The 20,051-nt window shown below is 42.8% G+C and overlaps 1 protein-coding gene across 19 annotated transcripts in view; it reads left to right on the top strand.

The window, feature by feature from the left end:
- The window catches only part of ZNF532 (zinc finger protein 532), a 109,025-nt gene that overhangs the window by 66,666 nt on the left and 22,308 nt on the right, over positions 1 to 20,051 (top strand). For all 19 annotated transcript variants that reach the window (XR_002176796.3, XM_019937135.3, XM_019937141.3 and 16 more), the window contains 3 exons: positions 2,091 to 2,267; positions 9,434 to 9,596; positions 13,607 to 13,888. Coding sequence is in view for 18 of the 19 variants with exons in the window: in XM_019937135.3 (XP_019792694.1) it covers positions 2,091 to 2,267; positions 9,434 to 9,596; positions 13,607 to 13,888 (622 nt within the window). In the remaining variant the exon portion in view is untranslated. The remainder of the gene's footprint in view (positions 1 to 2,090; positions 2,268 to 9,433; positions 9,597 to 13,606; positions 13,889 to 20,051) is intronic.

Here is a 20,051-nt window from a genome sequence, read left to right on the forward strand (position 1 = left end):
GGAGGCCATTTCTAGCTTCTGGTTGATTTGGTAAAAGTCATTTATTTCTCTGAATTTTTCTGCTTCTTGATCCACTAGATCTGCATCTAGGAAGGGGAATTATAGGATTGTATACTGTAAAAATTTTTTTTTTAATGAAGAGAAACTTAATTGGTACCCAGAACACACAGGGCTTCAGCTATATTAAATATTTATTAATAGACTGGGTTTTTAGTAGCATTAGGATGCTGTATGAACCCTTCAAATTCTCCTTCTATTTTTGTGTCTTATTTGCGTTCCATATTGGCCTCTTCCACTTGTAGGCAGATATTTTACAACTTTCTTTCAAGTTCTTTTAAATTTTTCTCCTTTCTTTCCTTACGTTAGGGGAGGGGGGCTTTCCCTCGCCTCCATGAGGCTCTTCGGACCAAGCCTTAGCCACCTCCTTTATCAGCTGTAGGTTCTCTAACCTCCTGCTTGTTTTCTTAGAGATTAAATCTTCCTCTCCAGGGGACTTCAGAGAAACAGCCCTTCCTTGGTGTTTTGCCCTTTGAATACACCTTTGTACTCTTGATGGGGAAAATACTTTATGATTCACAATGTAGCAGATTCTTTTGTTTAATAGTTAGTAACCCATCTGTTTTTGTTCTGTGTTATCTTCCTCTTTCATAGGAATTACTGGCTTCTAGGGTTGGGAAGGACTAAAAAATTATCTATTCCAACTCTTCTCATTTAACAAATGAGAAACCAGCCCAGAGAGGATCAGTAACCTGTTCAAGAAAACCCAGGTTCTAGTTAACTCAAAATTGTTGCAGTGTGCTTGGGTGGCTTCATTGCCTAAAACAGTACGTCAAGTAGATAGGACAGAGGAGCATTCTGTATTTATTCTCCTATATTCAGTGCTTTTAATGTATATGCTGCTGAACATGATGCCGTCAGTCATTTAAAATGCTAAGGCATTAATTATGATTTTTATGAAATGCCCGCAAAGCTTAACATGGCAGGCTTTATAGAGCACGTGTAGTTTAGAGTGTGTCACTCCTGTATGACTCTGGAAGCTGCTCCTTGAATTTGGAGGGAGGTTCTAAGAACAGAAGTGTCTTAGGTGTCAACGCCATCGAGCGCTGCCCCTGGAAGGCAGCCCCAACTGCAGTCTTCCTACCCCAGGTCAGCCCTCACATTCACACCCAGGGCACGTCTGCCGGGTGTGTGAAAGGTCTGCCCCTGCAGACCCTCGAGGGTCGACAGAGAGACCACTCTCAAATAATTTTCAGGTGTGAACAAAGAAGGAAGACTAGGTGATAGATGGGTGGACTGTTAAGGGGTGCTGGGCGTCCTTGCGTGAGAAAGGTGAGGCTGGGGGGAAGTGTCTCCAAGTTCTAAAGTTTGTTTCTGTAGGACTAGATTTGAGTGAGGAGTGAGCTAATCATCAAATTATTAGAAATTCAAGAAGAGGTTAGATAGGCAATTTACATAGGGAGGTTGGTTTTTCAGATGGTTTATCTTTCACGTCATTTGTTAAACAAATGTAAGTGTACTTAAATTGAATCTCCAGGAGACAAACACACTAGGTGGTTGACCTTCTCTGTAGCCTCCAGGAACGTTCAGTGCCTCCTGTGTGGTCACGACACAGCGGCTGTGGCTTTGGAGCCAGTACTCATTTGTTCCTCTGGGTCCCTCTGTCGATGGCATATAGGATTAGACAGCAAAGCTTTCTTCCTTTGGGTATTGGGGATGGGTGGGAACCTCAGAATCCAGCGTGCGGGGGTCCTCTCAAAGCCAGCAGTCGTAGGGTCTTGCTGTGCTGCTGGCCTTGACGTGGCCCCATGGTCCATTGATTTCACCACAGCCTGGCGTCTGGATGTTCATTCTTAGAAACTTGAAAGATGCTCAGAAAATAGTCCATTGGAGTTTTAGTTCTCTTCTTCATGGTCTTCCTTCTCAAATATATAAAAGTAATTTGATCTGTTACAAACAGAAAAAACCCACACGCTTAAAAAAGCTCCTAAGAACCTTAAAGGGCTATTTGTTCATTTTACCCAGTTTTACACAGTTAAGTTATACATGTTTAGTGGTCTCGTGCTAACGACTGTGTGTTTATTTTCTAACAGATGTGTGCATTGCAATGTTGTGTACTCTGATGTGGCCGCACTGAAGTCTCACATTCAAGGTTCTCACTGTGAAGTCTTCTACAAGTGTCCTATTTGTCCAATGGCGTTTAAGTCTGCCCCAAGTACACATTCTCATGCCTACACGCAGCATCCCGGCATCAAGATAGGAGAGCCAAAGTAAGTCATGCTGCCTTTCGCCTTTTACCCCACTCCTTTATTAGTAATTTAGAAGAGGTGGTAGTTCTGTGGGATATAATTTAAGATATGAAAAGTTATGCCGCTGTGCAGATTTTGATGCTCTGCGAAGTATAGCTCGTAACTCCCTAAACCTCTCAGTCCTGTCCAGGGGGGACTCTTTGCCCTAAAATGTCACTTACCATTCATGCGCTTGTCATCAGTTTCTGCTAAACAAGTGAATGTTTATCATTTTTGTTCTTTTTCTTAAGATGATTTTGTTCTTTTTCTTAAGACGATTTTAATAGGTTCTTGGAAGACTGTAAAAAACTGTCCTCTTTCAATTTTCATAGTTTCTTAAACACTTTTCACAGTAACATTTATAAGATGAAGTCTACTTAAGACACTGGTTCCTGCATTTAACTTCATAGCCGATGTAAATCCTTGATTAGTAAAAAGTAAATTTCATCTTTTGCTTGATTTCGCTCTTAATTTTGTCAGTGTTTGCCTCGTTGAGTTTGTGTTTCAGCAGGCAGTTACGGGCTGCCCGCCTGCAGTGGTGGCCAGCTTCGCAAAGACGAGGCAGTGAGGGCGCTGGGGTCAGAATCCTGCTGCCACCCACCAGCTGAGTGACCTTGGGCCGGCACTGACCCCTGTAAAGTGAGGGTCACGCTTCTGTCCCCGGGTTTGTGTGAGGATTTTTGTGTGAGGATAAAGCAGGGTGAGGTCTTTAAAATGCATGGCACGTGGCCCCTCTCTCTGGCACACGGAGAGCCCGTAGCCTCGGCACCTCCCCTGCTTCCTTGGTCCCTGGATGTGCACACAGCCCTGGATCAGATGCCCGGCCTGATGTTCACTTTCTTCCTGTGTTGTTTGCGGCAGTGTGGAATTTGATAATTATGTGAGGCTAGATTTGCTGCCTCAAACCTATTGGTGTGTTTTGTCTAAAACTCTATAATCAAGGAAGCATTGGGGGAAGATATGTGGATATGCCATATTATGTATGTCTGGCTTTCATAGGCTTTCATGTAACATTTAGTTTGGGGGAAATGTCATTGGCTAAACACGATAGAAGTGACTCTGTTTACTAAAAAACTATGAGAAAATGGAATTTTATTCTAATAGGACCTTCACTCTGATCTTTGTAGATCTTCAAAATGAAACACATTACAAATTAGGGGATCCACATACGACTTGGTGTCTTGACTCCGAAGACAGACATTAGTGAAACGTCAGTTAAACAGCCTTCAGTGTTCCTGGTCATCAGCCTTTCGGACAATAGCATAGTCTGCCCTACCCCCTACTCTCTCCCCCCACAACCCCCCGGTGAATATAGTTTTTGACTTGTTTTTTTTATTCAAGTAAATAAAACTTTATTCACTGGAATGTGCATGAAATCTGGAACAGTAGTTGTTACCTGGGAATACAGCATAGCAAACGATTAAAGTAAACTAAAGCAATATTCCTCAAATTTGAGTAATGTATAGGAAAAAAATCATTCCAGTATTTTCTTAAAAACTTTACTACAGTGGTTTTTTAACAGGTGCAAGCCCAAAGATAGGCATTAACGATTGAGTTTTAAACTATAAAACTAAAACAAATTTACAAGTAAAACACAACAAAACTCCCAGACCAGTGAGCACAGCTAACAGCATTAATTCAGGGTAATGAGTCAAGACCTCACTGCAGCAGCAGATGCTGCTCCTCGGGCCCTGTGATTGTCACCCGTACTACAGGTGCCACCTTTCCCTATGCACACTCTATAAAGCCTGGCTTCCTGTGCCATGCTGGGAGCTGCTTGGCCTACGTTTGACCCAGAAGCTTTCGTTCGACATTAGATCTCTGTTCTGTTAAAGTTATAGCCCCACGTAAATAAGTAGCTCCCACACCAGTAGAACATCAGGCATGAAATCTCCCAGCAGTCTTTGGTTAACTGGTTTTATGCAAATGACTCAAAATCTTTGGTTAAGGTGGTTTTATGCAAATGACTCAAAATTATGCAGATGATTTACATTAATTTTTAAAGATCAATATAAAAATCCCACCTCCCATTTCCTTTAGAGAATATATGGAAGTCTGAAAATACACCCATGAAGAGTCCCAGCACCTCAACTTGAAAAGCACAACATAAGACTTATTTCACAGATGTAGTGATTATTATGTGCAGGTACCATTCCAGTGCTTTGTTTTCCAGTGTGTGGTCAGGCATGTTTCCCTGCTGTGTCAAAGGGAACTTTGAACACCCTTTAATCTTTTCTGGGTAATTTAAGATCATTTTGAATGTCCACTACTAGATTTTATGGGGATACAGTCTTGTGACTGTTTTTATATCTTCCTCGACGTCTGATTAACCAGCCGTTTCTTTGGGTGCTTTTCCCTTCCTTCCATTTGCCTCTTCTAAATGTATATAAATAGAGCAATGAGGACTTCAAAGTGAAGAATTGTATGAGACGGAGTTGTTCTTTTTTTTGTTCCATTTTGTTTTTTTTTAAAGAGTCTGAGTGCCCTCATCCGTGACACTCCTGGGTCTCCTATCATGAGTGCTCAGCTGATTGCTATGTGATTGAACATGGGCCCTGAATCCAGATTATTTGCTCTGCCATTTACTGGCAAGTTGTTTAATTTTTTATGTCTCAGTTTCTTTTCTTTTCTTTCTTTCCTTTTTTTAAAAAAAGATTTATTTATTTGGTTGCGCCAGGCAAGCTCCTTAGTTGCGGCTCGCCGTTTCCTTAGTTGTGGCGTGCATGCTCCTCAGTTGTGGCATGTGAACTCTTAGTTGCGGCACATGGGATCTAGTTCCCTGACCAGGGGTCCAACCCAGGCACCCTGCATTGGGAGTGCAGAGTCTTAACCACTGCGCCACCAGGGAAGTCCCAAGAGATGGAGTTTTGGAGCAAGTTCCTAAGAAATAAAATGGTACAAAACTACAGTAGCGGCGTGGTGGAGGACTTTGATTCAGATGAAGCTGAATTTAAAGCACGGCCCTGGGATTTACACAGCATCAAGCAGATTCTCTAATCTCTGAGCCCGTGTCCCAGCTGTGAGGGGGCAGTGGTGCAGATTCACCTAATGGAGGTGTGGGGACGTGTCCTACTCGGATGGTGCCTTGTACCTGGCTGTACTCACTCAGTGGTGATGGAGGCAGTTGGCAGCAATTCTGAGCTTAGAATCCTTTACTCATGTGTTTTTACATTTGTTTCAAGGGTAGCACTCTGTCCTGACTGAGGGTGGGTTTTTGGATTGACTTTTTCCTTTCCACCTCCTGTTTTTCTTCCCCTACCTTCCATCCCCTGCCTCCCCACCCCTGCAGATTTTTTTCAGCCACCTCCTCCCTCCTTTGTTCTAGTCCAGTTATCCTGCCATTCACTCAGTCTTGCAGTTGGGTCAAGTCAAACTTTTAGGTTTATCTTTCAGAGTACCTCCCCTGCATCCAGCCACACTGTCCCCAGCATGCTGTGCCCGTGTAGACTCCACCTTTGTGTGCACTGGTCTCCCTGTCTTTTTTCTAATTAATTAATTTATTTATTTATTTTGGGCTATATTGGGTCTTCATTGCTGCATGTGGGCTTCCTCTGGTTGCGTCGAGCGGGGGCTACTCTTCGTTGCAGTGAGCGGGCTTCTCCTTGCAGTGGCTTCTCTTGTTGCGGAGCATGGGCTCTAGGTGCGCAGGCTCAGCAGTTGTGGCTCGTGGGCTCTAGAGTGCAGGCTCAGTAGTTGTGGCGCACGGGCTTAGTAGCCCCGCAGCATGTGGGATCTTCCCGGACCAGGGCTCGAACCCTTGTCCCCTGCCTCGGCAGGCAGATTCTTAACCACTGCGCCACCAGGGAAGTCCTGGTCTCCTTGTCTTGAACAAAAGCCCTCCCTCCTCTCTGCCCGCCAGTCTCCCTGTGGTTCTTTCCTGCACTGTAGCAATAGTTGGAGAGTCTGCTCTGTGGTCACGGCCTATCACTATGTCTGTCAGGTTCGTGGTACCCTTATTTGGACTTTTCTTTTTTGACATTAGCACCAGATTTTATTTTATTTTTTTATTTATTTATTTTTCTGGTACGTGGGCCTCTCACTGTTGTGGCCTCTCCCGTTGCGGAGCACAGGCTCCGGACGCGCAGGCTCAGTGGCTCACGGGCCCAGCCGCTCCGCGGCATGTGGGATCTTCCCTGACCGGGGCACGAACCCGCGTCCCCTGCATCGGCAGGCGGACTCTCAACCACTGCGCCACCAGGGAAGCCCCCAGTTTTTAATTTTTTAATCGTTTCTATCTTACAGAAAAGTTGAAAGAGCACTGTGGAGAACTCGTGCGTCCCCTTCACCCGTATCCCCCAGTTGTTAGCATTTCTGACATTTGTTTCATCCTTTCATTTTCTTCTTTCTGTATCTCTCCCTGTCTCCTATTTAGGAATAATGGGGCATCATGACATAAATATTTGAGTGTGTTCCGCCTCTCCTCCCCAAAAGGACACTCATGTATATTATTACTACCATCTAGCCTCCCAACCAGGAACCAGCATGGATTACATTACCAACCAGTTCATAGATCCCATGAAAATTTCTCTAGTTGTTGAGATATTGTCTTTTTTTTCCCTTTCTTTCTGGTACAAAATCTAGTCCAGGAGCACATTTTGCATTTAATTGTCCTGTCCCATCAGCGTGCTTCCATCTGGAGCAGTTGCTCAGTCTTTCCCCCTCTCATCCAGCAGAGGATACCGGTCTTGTGTTCTGAGGATGACCCTCCTTCCCGGCCCGGCCCCGCTTTCTCATAGTTGGACTCAGGATACATTCTCAGGCAGGAATCTCCTCATCAAATCCCATCGAGGATGCTCACCGCCTACCTGTCCTTCTAGGGATGTTACCCTCCATCATCTAGTCCAGTTGGCAGCGGCCAGATTTCTGCACTGTGAGGTCACCATTTCCCCTTAGTTTTTTTTTTTTTAAGGATAGCTAATTTTTTTAAAAAATTTTTTTATTTGGCTGCATCGGGTCTTAGTTGTGGCATGTGGGATCTTCCTTGTGGTATGTGGGATCTTTTGTTGCAGCACGCGGGCTCTTTGTTGCAGCGCGAGGGCTTAGCTGCTCCGCGGCATGTGTGATCTTAGTTCCCGGACCAGGGATCGAACCTGCGTCCCCTGCATTGGAAGGAGGATTCTTAACCATTGGACCACCAGGGAAGTCCCTCCCCCTGGTTATTTGTTAGTGGTTTGTAGGGTGTATTCCAGTATTACACCAAAAACCTGTTCCTCAGAAAAATGCTGAAGTAAATAGATTATGTCCTGTCTTATACTTTCTTTGCAGTTCAGTAGAAGGCAACAAAGCAAAACAAACAGAACCTGAAAGGAATGTAGCATGAATAAAACAAGCCGTGCCATTTTTCATGAAAGAGTTATTTCTGAAAGTGTAAGAATAGAGTCCTGAGAAAATATTTAGCCTAGCTAGTAAGTCTTAGTACTTTTCTTGAGGCTATTCTGCTAATTACAGAAAAATCAGGAAATATAAGCAAGCAAAACAATAAAAAATTACCATCCAGCAGAGATTATGATAGTTACATACCATCTGTTTCTTTTCTATACCCTTTAAACAAATGTGGTTGTATCCCGCATACTGTCTTGTTACCTGTTTTTTAATTTGCATGAAGATCATTCCATGTCATTGGTATATGTCTGCATCATAATTTAAAAAAAATCATACATTATTGTTCTTATTTAACTACTTATATTACTAGACGTTTGGGTTATTTCCAGCTCTAAGCTATTTCAGACAGTGAGGAGATGCACATCTTCGTCGCATCTGGTAGACTTAAGGGTGACACATCATTAATGTACCACCTTTGGGCTGAATGATGAAATCCTGTAAACCTTGTCTGATCTTAAAAAAAAAAAACCTTTCTCCCATCAAGGGTGCTTGTGCTCTGTGCCAGGGTAACTGACATGTCAGGACCTTCTAAAAACATGTCACTCACGCCAATTAAATTTATAAATTTCATGTGGAAAAAGAGAAAACAAGTTAAATCTATAATTTTGGGGTATAGAAATAGAGAGTGAAGTCCGAAGGTACGTGAGAAGTGCTCTCTTAAGAAAACCCTACGAGGAGACAAGTGGTTTCAAGAAGAAAGCCATTCCTTTTTTTTAACTTTTCTGTAGAAATAGCAAACAACGTCAGCTTTTTCTTTCTCATGTGGCTCACACCTTTGGTCAGGGTTTCTCTGCCATTTTCCTAAGCTGCTCTTCGGTATTCTTTGTTCTGGTGATCCTGGTTGTTCAGAGGAAACACAGGTGTCCCTAGGGCCTCCCTTAAGGCCCAGGACGACCCTGTTGGGAAAGGGTGACCTCCTGTGGGCAGACGCGCTCACCAGTGACCCAGTAAATCCCTGGGGGCAAAGGTTGGCAGCGGGGAGGACTCTCTCCTGACGGCCAGAGGAAAGTGTGGATGGATAAAGGAATTATGTCCAGGAGGTTCAGAGCTGCTGAGTTAACTTCAGGAGGCTGCTTGGTAGTAACATATTAGGTAGGGAAATGGTTTGTAGTGGATAGTGAGTATTTTAAACCATTTAGAGCACAGTAGGCACTCAGGTGTTGAAGCAGCATTTGATTTGTGGATTTTATTGTATGCGTCTTTATTTTCATGCATAATTGCTTCCTGGTGCAGGGCTTTCGTTGTTAAGAACAGGTACAGAAATAGTGATGTTCAAGTGTAAAATTACTACTAACTCTGAAAGAAAACCTGGAACAAGTAACAGTGTGTTCAGGCATCCAAGACGTGTGGGCCTGCTTAGTTCATCAGTCAAATTCTCTCAAGTTAGGGTACTACCATCAGGCTGTGTTCCTTGTCTGATCTTTAAAAATATTTTTAAAAAATCAAGGATGCTTTTGCTCTGTGTTAAAGTAGCTTACGAGTAAAGACCTTGTAAAACCATGTCAGTTGTAGATCTGTGGGTAGTAGAATGATTTCTAAGCAAATGTGATCCAGTGCCTCTATCCCAAAATGTTAAGTTGAGCTGCACTCCAGTGATGCCAGCTGCCTTCGAAAGTTTGTTTCAAAGCTAAACTGCTCTATTCTTTTTATTGTGTTTGTCTGTTCTTGCTGCTTCTGCCTCCTGAATTCTTGGATGTGAAGTAGTGGTTCCTTTGGCCTGAGAGATGAGGGCTGACTGACATTTCCCTGCACCTCTTCTGTTTTAGAATAATATATAAGTGTTCCATGTGTGACACTGTATTTACCCTGCAAACCCTGCTGTATCGCCACTTTGACCAACACATCGAAAACCAGAAGGTGTCTGTTTTCAAGTGTCCAGACTGTTCTCTCTTATACGCACAGAAGCAACTCATGATGGACCATATCAAGGTGTGTGCGCATCTCTTACATCCTTTAAATGAACCGCAGATCCATTCATTGGTCATAAATCAAGGCTGAGCTGCAGATTCCGGTAAAGCATGTGCTCTGTCGAAGGAAGGGATGGACGCTGGTCGTTGGTAATGAGCAATTTACAACATGCTGTCATCACGAGTTCACTTAACTGAGGGATGCTTTTTATTCCCGAGCCCTGGTCTGCATACCATGAAAAATCAAAGCAAAGTAACAAATGCATGCCCTGACTTTAAAAGAATAATCAAGCTTTAGGTTTTTTTTTTCCCCCATATGTGAAAATGAAGGCTGTGAAGTTTACTTTTTTGAGAACTTGGTGTTATGTAGGATTTAGAAATAGACAGGGACTCTGATGAATTATGTTAATTTGTATAAATACTGGTGTGTTTAGAAAAATGAAGGTTTTCCCTTGAAATTACTTAAGCAGTTAAGTTTGCATTATAATTGATGCCCTGGATCTTGTAGTCTTTTTTTTTTTTAATCAAGTTTGCATGTAAACTGACAGTGAAATGTCCAGGATACAGCACAGTATCTGGCACCTGCTGGGTGTTCAGTTAATGAAATGAATAAATGTCCAGTTTGGACGACCCACTCTCCAGTCCCCAAAAGGGGCACCTAAATCTCTTTATAGCCTTTTAAGCTCACTAAGGACAGAGCTTAGTCCTAGCCTCTTAACTGTCCACTGTGAGAGGTTAAGCAGTTTGATTCCTGTGTCATTAGGAGATAATATCCATTGGCTCTCAGAGATTAAAGTGACTTCCTTTTTAAAAAGAGAACAGACCCAGTATTACATAAACTCAATCCCTCTTTCTCTTAGTTTTTCTGTTTTTAAATGTATTATACAGAAAAGTTCAGTTTAAAGAGCAAACCAAGTCTCTAAATTATTCTAACCTCATGTTAGTTAAATGAATGGGCTCTTAGTTCTTGAAAGTTCCCGTGTTGAGTGTATATGAGCATAACTGCCTAAAACCTCTCAGAGAGGCCACTCACTAGAAGCCACTCACTAGAAGCCACTCACTAGAAGCCACTCCCTAGAAGCCACTCCCTAGAAGCCACTCACTAGAAGCCACTCCCTAGAAGCCACTCGCTAGAAGCCACTCGCTAGAAGCCACTCCCTAGAAGCCACGTGAAGGTGGTGACGGCGTGGCATTACTAGGACGAAGAAAATGCATGGGAGAAGTGTTTCCTCATTCTCACTTTAAGTACAATAAAATCCTCTGAAGATGTTTTAAAGATTCTTACTAAAATTACAAAATTATCTTGACAATAAATATTTAATGAATGATCAGGAGAAACTACATACTGCTAATAAAAACACAGGGACATAGGAATCAGACCCAGATATTTTACATGTACGATATGCGGGTTGGGTGGGGTGCGAGGAAAAGAAGAAAAGTTGCTTCTTAGAGGCTTTTAAAGTATTTGTTTTCTGGAACTCGTGTTACATCTGGAAGTGGGGTCATCCGACTTGTGGTTAGGGTCTTCCTTGTGTTAATACTGAATTTGGAGGAATACAAGGTTCCAAGAAATAGAGACTGAAGAAAACTGGTAAACCCTGTGGCCACAAGGAGGAGAGAACTGTGTTTATTCATCTGAACCTTCACGAGACTCCATGGTACAAAAACAGTGGGAATGCTCACTTTTGTTCTTATTTCAAGTATGTTCTGTATGTTCGAAAATATTATCCTGCCCTTACGTGTTTGGGGCTGGGTAAGGATAAAGCTAGTTTTAGGGGCACCCTGTTTTTGTTTTTTACATGTATGTATATATCTAGCTTGTGAATTTATTTACATTGTCTAATACTAGCGCTGTTCAGTTTTTCATGAGGAAGAAATTAAGAGAAAGGAGCCCAGGAACCCTGTTTCTCTACATACATATTTATTTAGAGGTAGATTTTTATTTGCCCAATTTAATCCAATTTGTATAATTTCTTTGTTCCACCACAGTGTGGACTTATTCACTGTGTGGGACCCCTGTGCTCCATGTTGGCATCTCCATTTAAAGTAAACCTTCAAGTTATAGTCATTCAGGTTTTTTTTGTTTGTTTTTTTTGTGTGTGGTACGCGGGCCTCTCACTGTTGTGGCCTCTCCCGTTGTGGCCACAGGCTCCGGACGCGCAGGCTCAGCGGCCATGGCTCACGGGCCCAGCCGCTCCGTGGCACGTGGGATCTTCCCGGACCAGGGCGCGAACCCGTGTCCCCTGCATCGGCAGGCGGACTCTCAACCACTGCGCCACCAGGGAAGCCCCATTCAGGTTTTTTATTGTTGCAGGAGCTAAGGAAGCATTAATTCCAGAAGAATTAAGTTGTATTTCTTTTATTTAAAAAAGACATTCATCCTTAAAAAATAATTTTATTTTTACTTAAAATATAAAAACAAAATGAGTAAATCAGAAATTCTCATTTTTGCACACATTCCATTGCTCTGTGGTCACAGCAGCACTTTTTGCTGCCTTTCTGGAGTTTCTATAGCATAAGGCTATCTTAGAATACTTTGATACTTTACCCTCTCTTCAACTTTTTAGTTAGTAAAAGTGCATTTGCCTAGAACCTTATGAAAAGTATATCAGAAGATTTGGGGTTTGTTTTCTTTGGGTTTTAAGTGGTTAAAAATGTAAAAATTTGGCTTCTGTTTTGAAAAGGACCATTTAAACACAGGCCTCTGCACTGCATGGTGGAAAAGAAGCAAATGCACAGTGTTTGGTGTCAAGAGATGACATCTCTCCCCAGATTTTCTCTTTGCAGAGGCACATTAGACATTCAGCCCAGGCCCTTTTCACAGCCCAGTTTAACGATTGTCTGGGGAGACCTATAACCTCTGCTCATGAGGAAATTATAGAAGCCCCATTTTTCCCGCTGGGGTGAGACGGTATTGAAGAAGGTTGGTTAATTCTTGGTACAATTTAGAGAAGAGCCTGCCTTGAGAAAGTATGCTGGTGAGTTCGCCAGAGGAGCAGCTTCTTACCTGAACACTCAGAGTAGGGAGCTGAGGTCTGTGCCAGTGTGAGTCTCTGTGGCCCAGGGCACTAGCCGTGCTAACACGAGTTAGGACGTGTCCTGTTGTCTTTCTGAAGATTCAAGAACTCAGAGGATACTGATATGAGACAGCCCCATCCAAAGATAAATTGTAAATTGAGGCACAGACATATTTGCTTGCTTTCTCTTTTTGGACTCCAGGCTTCTAGAACACAAACAAAACAGAAACCAAAGCGAGGGCTTCAGGATCAAATTGCACTAATTTTACGCCAGTGGAATTTGAAATCCTGTGAGTTTAAGTTGAGGCTATGGAGGCTATTATGTTAATGATAATAAACAGGCAGGTTAGAAAGGCTTTTTGAGCAGCTACTGTGTATAGTTCACATGTCTGGGTGCTATCAGTAAGAAGGGATGGATTGGGATAGGGGTAGAGAGATTAAAATTACCAAAAATCCCCCCAGCAAAAACCCAAACTGTAAGAAGTATTTCAAGAATGTGAAAGACATTCGAGGGAGGGAGAAAGGTTTGCTATTAACACATTGGTCTCAGGTGTTTGTTAAAGTTGGTTAGCTAAGGGTTTTGAACCCCTACCAGTATATTAGCCTATTTAAACATTTTTGGGTAGATGTGAAAGTAAAATGTTCTTCACCAGAAGTGGTCTGTGGTAGAGAGGACTCACTCTGGTACATTGGGGGATGACAGAGTGCCAGGAATGATTTGGACTCAATACAGAAGTCTTTCTTTTCAAATTTTAAAATGGCACAAGCAAATAAGCTTTTAAAAATTACTTGGAACAAGAAACGCATAACTTAGAGCAACTGTAAAAGTTAATACTCCTTTATTTCTTTTTATGTGTATATCTTGCTTAGGTTTTCATCTTGCTATATTAAGAAATATTTCTGAGTGAAAATAAAATCATACTGAAATGTCTATAATGTAAGATAGTCCACATGTGCTTTCTTTTAGTGGTGTGACTTGTGAAAGATATTTCTTTTTTTTTTTTTTATAACATAGTCTATGCATGGAACATTGAAAAGTATTGAAGGGCCTCCAAACTTGGGTATAAACTTGCCTTTGAGCATTAAGCCCACAACTCAAAATTCAGCAAATCAAAACAAAGAGGACACCAGATCCGTGAACGGGAAAGAGAAATTGGAAAAGAAATCCCCATCACCCGTGAAAAAATCTTTGGAACCCAAGAAAGTGGCCAGTCCTGGGTGGACGTGTTGGGAGTGTGACCGGTTATTCACGCAAAGAGATGTTTACATTTCCCACGTGAGGAAGGAGCATGGGAAGGTAAGTGACGAGTGAAATCCTCCCTGTCAGTGTAAGGAGGACACTCCAAGACGTGGGTGCTTGCTTGGCTCTGCTGGTAATTAGTAGGATGACCTCTAAAATCACTCATTATCTCTGAGCCTCAGTTTCTTAGTCTATAAAATGGACTCTCTGGGATTTCCCTGGTGTTCCAGTGGTTAAGACTTCGCACTTCCATTGCAGGGGGCACGGGTTCGATCCCTGATGGGGGAGCTAAGATCCCACATGCCGCGTGCCGTGGCCGAAAGAATTTTTAAAAAAAGACTCTCCAAGTCCTTATAATCTTGTGTGATTTTGCTGATAACGCCTTCACTTGTCCTCCCCGGGGCCAGCAGGGAGTTATCCAGCACAGCCGTGTTTATAGCTGAGGAAACGGAGAACCATGATAAACCAAGGTTAAAAACATTTGAATTTGCCTGTTAGCTCTATGACAAACAAAGGAGAAAGGAGGAGAGAAAGAAAGTGGGTGTTTTGAAAACTGTAACATTTGTCTGACTTCTGTGATTCTCTCCTGAGTTTGGTGATAGGAGAAGGACCTCAGCCATAAACCATCCAGGAGAAGCTCTGTAACTCAAAATCTCTGAAAAATCTGAGTGTGCATACTTTTTCTTTTTAAAATAATAAGTATACATCTCTGACTACTACGGATTTTTTTTAATGCCTGTTATTAGACTTAATAAAAATAGCAAGATTATTTTTTAATATTACTCTCATTGTCTCAAAGTTGGTTTGTTCCAGTTAGGATCCAAAGAGTCTGCTTTGCTTTTGGTTGTTGTATAACTTAAATCTCTTATTCTCTAGCATTCCTTCTTCCATTTTGTTTTATTTTTTAATGTGCTGTATATGTTGGAAAAATTGGGTCATCTGTCCTGTAGTTGTCCCTCACATTTCTGGACTTAGGTAATTGCTTCCTTTTGACATTGTTTGTTTCTCTTTATCCCATAATTCCTAGAAATTGGATTAGATTCAGGTTGAATTTTTTAGATGGGAATACGTCATCGTTGCTGTATTTTTGTTTCACATCCTGAGGCACCTAATACCAGCTTGTCCTACTTTTGGTTCAGATGACACTGTACTTTTAAAGAAACCATCTTATTGCTTTAATTTAAGCCAATAAAACCAAATAGTTATTCTTGGGGAACCTGTGTAAAAAGCGCATAAGAATTGGTTTGTGATTAGTATATACTAGATCCTTGAAAAGTCTGTTTCTGTAGCATTTATGAATTAATTAAAAGCATTACTTTTGTATTCTCATTTATGCTGTTTATTTGAGGTACTCATGAAGCTGGCATGTTTGGCCTTCCTGCCATCCAAACAATGTAAGCTTGCCTTTGAGCGTTGATCGCAATGATCACAGATGGCAAAAAGATGTTTTTTTATTATATTTTGTCTAGCTACACTTAATTCAGTATCTCCTCATGTAAGAATTAGTTACTTAGAGAATATAAATGGCTGTAGCAGCAAGCACATCGCTCATTTAACTGTCTCAACCTTAGGCTCCCCTCATGGGCTGTAGCATCTTAGAATATTTGTGCTAAATATTTGGTAGTTCTTTTGCAGCAATACTTGATAAACCTAGTATATAAATACATGACCTGTAGTTCTTTCAGAGCCCAGTGTGATGATTCTAGGAAAAGTCTTCTTTTCTTGGCATCCAAACTGGATTTAACAAATGTTGAAACGAGAGCAGACGGTAATAATTATCTGGTAGTCCGAACCGTTCATTTCTTATACATTTGAGATTTCTGTAACCAACTTGGAACCTTTCAGAATTATTTTCTTTCCTTTTTTTTTTTTTAAATATCTTTATCTTGCACGTCTGACAATTATTGGGTCTAGAATATAACATGAAGAGACAGCTCGTTGAAAGAGTTGGTGGGATGAAATGGCACACCTTCCTGCGGGACCACAGCCGGCCGTGTGCGCATGCGCGCCGCGCACGCGGTGTGAGCCCTGACGTTCGGGGCACCGCTCGTCACCGAGGAAATGTTTAGCTTAGCAGGATTTTAGGATTAGCTTTGAAGAAGTTGAGACTCTCTGCCTTTTGGAGTGAGGCACATGAGGTTAGATTACAGCTTCAATTCTGTTCACTTGGGCCTCCTGAAAGAACCAAAGGGAGGTGGGGAGGGAAGGAAAGACACGTCTTTATAAGCTGTTTTGAAATGAAAAGAGTGTTGAACTTGAGTCAGAAACCAAAGTGCGAGTTCTCCGCACTGAGTCAGACTGGACCCTCTGCTTCCACACCCCACCTACAGACGTCCTTGTGTCTGTTCCCACTCTTTCCTCCTTCCCTCCTGTCCCCAAACCTCAGATCTCCTGCCCCCTTCTTTTCTCTCCCCTGCCTTCGGACAGCCAGCAGGCACCCTGCCTTCCGCACATTTCCACCCCCTGTGCTCCTCAGCTGACCACTGCGGGCTCCGTCACCAGACCCGCCTCACTCGTGACCTCCTTGTCGAGGCAGGTGGTCATTTCTCCGTCTTTACGTCCCTGACCCACTGCAGTATTTCACCCGACTGACAGTTCTTCCTAAAAGCATTTTCTACTCTTAAGTGTGGAACAGTACACTCTCTCCTGCGTTTTCTCCTGGTAATTCTCTGGGAAGTTTCAGGTATCCTCACAGCTTCACTTCTCATATATATCAATATATGTGCAGATAACTTCCAAATCTCTGTTTATAGCTTTGGTTTCTTGCCTGTATTCCAGTCTCTGAAATCCAGCCACTTATCAAGTGTTTCAGCTTCTTGTATCATTTACAGAAGCTTTAAGCCTGTTCAACAAGGAACTTAAACTATTCTCAAATATGAAATCAGAAAGATGAGCTTGTCAGTATTATTAATCCAGTGATCTCATCCAAGCTGTGAGCCTTCTCCCAGATAAATGTACAAATACACAGAATTTTATATACAATTTTAGGGGCTCACGTACCTCCTGAGATACTTTCTTGGTTGCTCTAGGGGCGTCCTGGGGACCTCAGATTAGGATCCCCTCAATGAGATAGTGTCTGAGGTCATTCTCACAGATCAAATAAATCTAGAATTTAAGGCACTTGATAGTAAATAAAAAAGTGAAAGTTGTCTGTACTTGTTCATATCTTGAGAATTACTCAGTGATCTATGATAACTGTAGCCGTTTTCTCATTTGCTGCCAGGTACCCCTACCCATCAAGGGACCATTATTAACTTTTAAATAGAAAGGTCCTAAAGCAGATTTGCATTTACTGAATTCTGGGACTCAGATGCCATCAAAATGGACCTTATGAGACTTGCTGAGGTTCTCTCGGGGTATAGGTGTGGTCCAGTTCTGTGTCTAGAAATTGGGAGGAGCCTGGGCTTTCAGAGCCTGACAGACTTGGGTTTGAATTCTTCCTCTGGCCTTACGGAGCCCAACCATTTCAGAGAACAGGTTGTCGAGTAGCTTGGTTCTGAGCACCAGGAAAAAGAATGTGGTGAATCCTAACTGCAGGTAGTTCCAGGTAAGTTTTATTTTCTTCCATTTACCAGGGTACTTGGTGGTAGGTAGAGTAACACCAGAGGTGGAGAGTAAGTGGGTTTTGCACAGCCTTTGACAGGGTCACTCAGTGCTGCTTTGTGTAGGATCGCCCAGAAGGGCCTGATGAGACGTTGAGTTTATAGCTGGCTCACGACTCATTGCTCTGTTGGAGAGAAAGCTTCCATTCTGGATCAGATTTTACCCAATGTTTCTATCAGTGACTTTTGACTGTAGGGAAAGAAACTGGGGGGGGGGGGGGATTTCACAAGGTAAATCTTAACAAGTAAACACAGACGTTTCATTTAGGTTTAAATAAATCAAGCACACTGATATCACGTGGAGAAGATAGGGTTTAGTCATCTTACGTGAAAAAACATTCCACCTTTGTTTGCCCATGTTAAGACCACCATCCTTTGTGGCTGCAGAGATAGCCTTCACATCAGGGAGGCGGATGCCCTTTGATTTGGCGCTGTAATCTAGCTAGTGGCTCTCCAAACTTGACTGTGCAGCTGAATCCCCTGGGGGAGGGCTGGTTAAAATCTTTATTTCTGGGTTCCATCCCCCCCACAGTTTCTGATGCAGTAGGTCTGAGATGGAGCCTGATAATTTGCATCTCTTATAGGTCTCCACTCTGAGAACCGTTGGTGTACCCTAGGTAGCAGTAAAAGCCCCTAGAGCCCATCGATTTGTACGAGAAATGCTTTTTTCTTGCCCATGCAGAGTTTGTTACAGGTGTGAGCGGTTCTCTGGGGCAGCTCTCCTTCCAGTGACTCAGTGATCAAGACCATTTCTTTCACCCCCATCATCTCAACATTTCCTGCAGTAGGGAAAAAAGACTAGAGAATCACACGCCCTTGTATTTCTGGCTGTGACATGCAACACATACCATTGGCCAGTACAGGTCATGTGAGCAGACCCACTGGCAGTGTAGTCTTCACTGTGCCCCGGCTGGGGGGCCGGGGAGGGGGAAACGACAGGCAATGTTTACCATGCCCAGTGCGGTGGGTACGGCATTGGAAGTGGTGTGCCCGGGTTCTCATGGCACTGACTGAAGGTGGGTATTGACACTAGCACTTAGGAGGGTAACCGGAAGGGTGAGCGTCTGGAAACAATGCAAGGAGGAAGAGAAGTTGGAGTCCGAGGGAGCTTTTATAGCTGTCTTGAGATACCTGTATCCTCCATAGAAGGACCAGTGCGTGATTAATTACGGGGGAGCTGGAGCCTTGTGGGTGAAATACCTCCCTACTTGTCATGGGCAGGTAGATTCAGGCAGCAGCCAAGTGACCACCTGTAAAGGGATGGAATAGAAAGGATGCCTTTCAGACTCACACCGGGATTAAATGAAAGCATCTGTAGTAATACAGGCAGTGGTGGCCTAGCTACCAGGAAGTAGGCATCTGTATGCGATCATAGTCTAAAAGTCATTCCATCCATCTGCAAAAAGCATTTCTTCTCACAGTTGATCTGATTTGTAAATTGCAGCAGAACTTGCAGAACAAAGTCATTGTGACCCCCAGTGGAACTGAGTCCAACAGAGTGACCGCGCATTAGAATCACCTGGAACACTAAAATCCCAGCACCCATGTGCTCCCCAGGCCAATTTCCTGGGCGATGCTGGGGATGGGACCTGGCATTGGCATGTTAGGCCAGGTGATTCTGGTGTGTAGACAGGGTCAAGAGCACTGGTATCACCAGGGACCTGCTGTGGCCCTCGCTCATCTGACTGGAGCACACACCTTTGCTGGTTTGTGGTGCAGGGGAGGCTGGTCCCAAGTGCATTTGTTTATGAGACTCCACCTAATGCTCACTGTCGCGGGTGAATGCAGGTGACACAACTCATGGAAAGTTCAACGTTAGTGAGTAGATGCGCAGCTGGGCCTAGAGTCTCACTCTTCAGTGCCTAATTGGAAACTATTCCAGGATGTCTTCATGTTTCTGTTTCTAATCGGTTTGTAAACCCTTTTAAAAAAAGTCCACAGATCTCATCGCCTCCTTTTTTGGTACTGGTTGCGCGTGACCTGGAATACTTGATATTATTTCGTCTCTTCTGTTGTGAAATACACTTTCAGCATACTCAGAGGTGTAGGTGAAAAGGGGGCAATGGCAGAAACGGAAAATGGGAGAATGAAACGATGAGAGTGTCTGGGAGTTTAGCAGAGCTCTTGGCGTGAGCGTGCTGTCATTTGCCTTTTTAAATGATGCTGAGTTTCCTGAGTGTGTGTACGTTTGTGAGTGTGTTTATGTATGTATTTTTTTTAAGCACCCATCCGACCTGGATCCTAGCCATGCTTATGAAATATATGATAGGGCATACTTTTCCCTTAATCTTTCTGAAACACTTTTAGAGAAAATTATGTAATAAAATGTTACATCTCCTTTTTGTTGCTGTCTTCCTGCTTTACTGTGGTGGTGATTATTAGTTAAGAGTATGAAAATATTGTTTGCAGTTAACTGTTTGCAGTTAATTGCCAGATGTTTTCACTTTCTTTTAGCCTTAGTTAGAGTTCATCCTGTTGTCATTATGCCTGCGTTACTTAGCAATACGAAAAGGCCTTTAATTAATATGACTGTAAGAAGAGGAATAGGGTTTTATCCTGAAACTCAGTCTTTTAGCTGTGGTGGTGTTAACTCTGCCAAAATTATACCACCCTGGCAA

This window comes from Tursiops truncatus, chromosome 13 (genome assembly GCF_011762595.2).
Source record: "Tursiops truncatus isolate mTurTru1 chromosome 13, mTurTru1.mat.Y, whole genome shotgun sequence".
In the NCBI taxonomy this organism is placed as follows: domain Eukaryota; kingdom Metazoa; phylum Chordata; class Mammalia; order Artiodactyla; family Delphinidae; genus Tursiops; species Tursiops truncatus.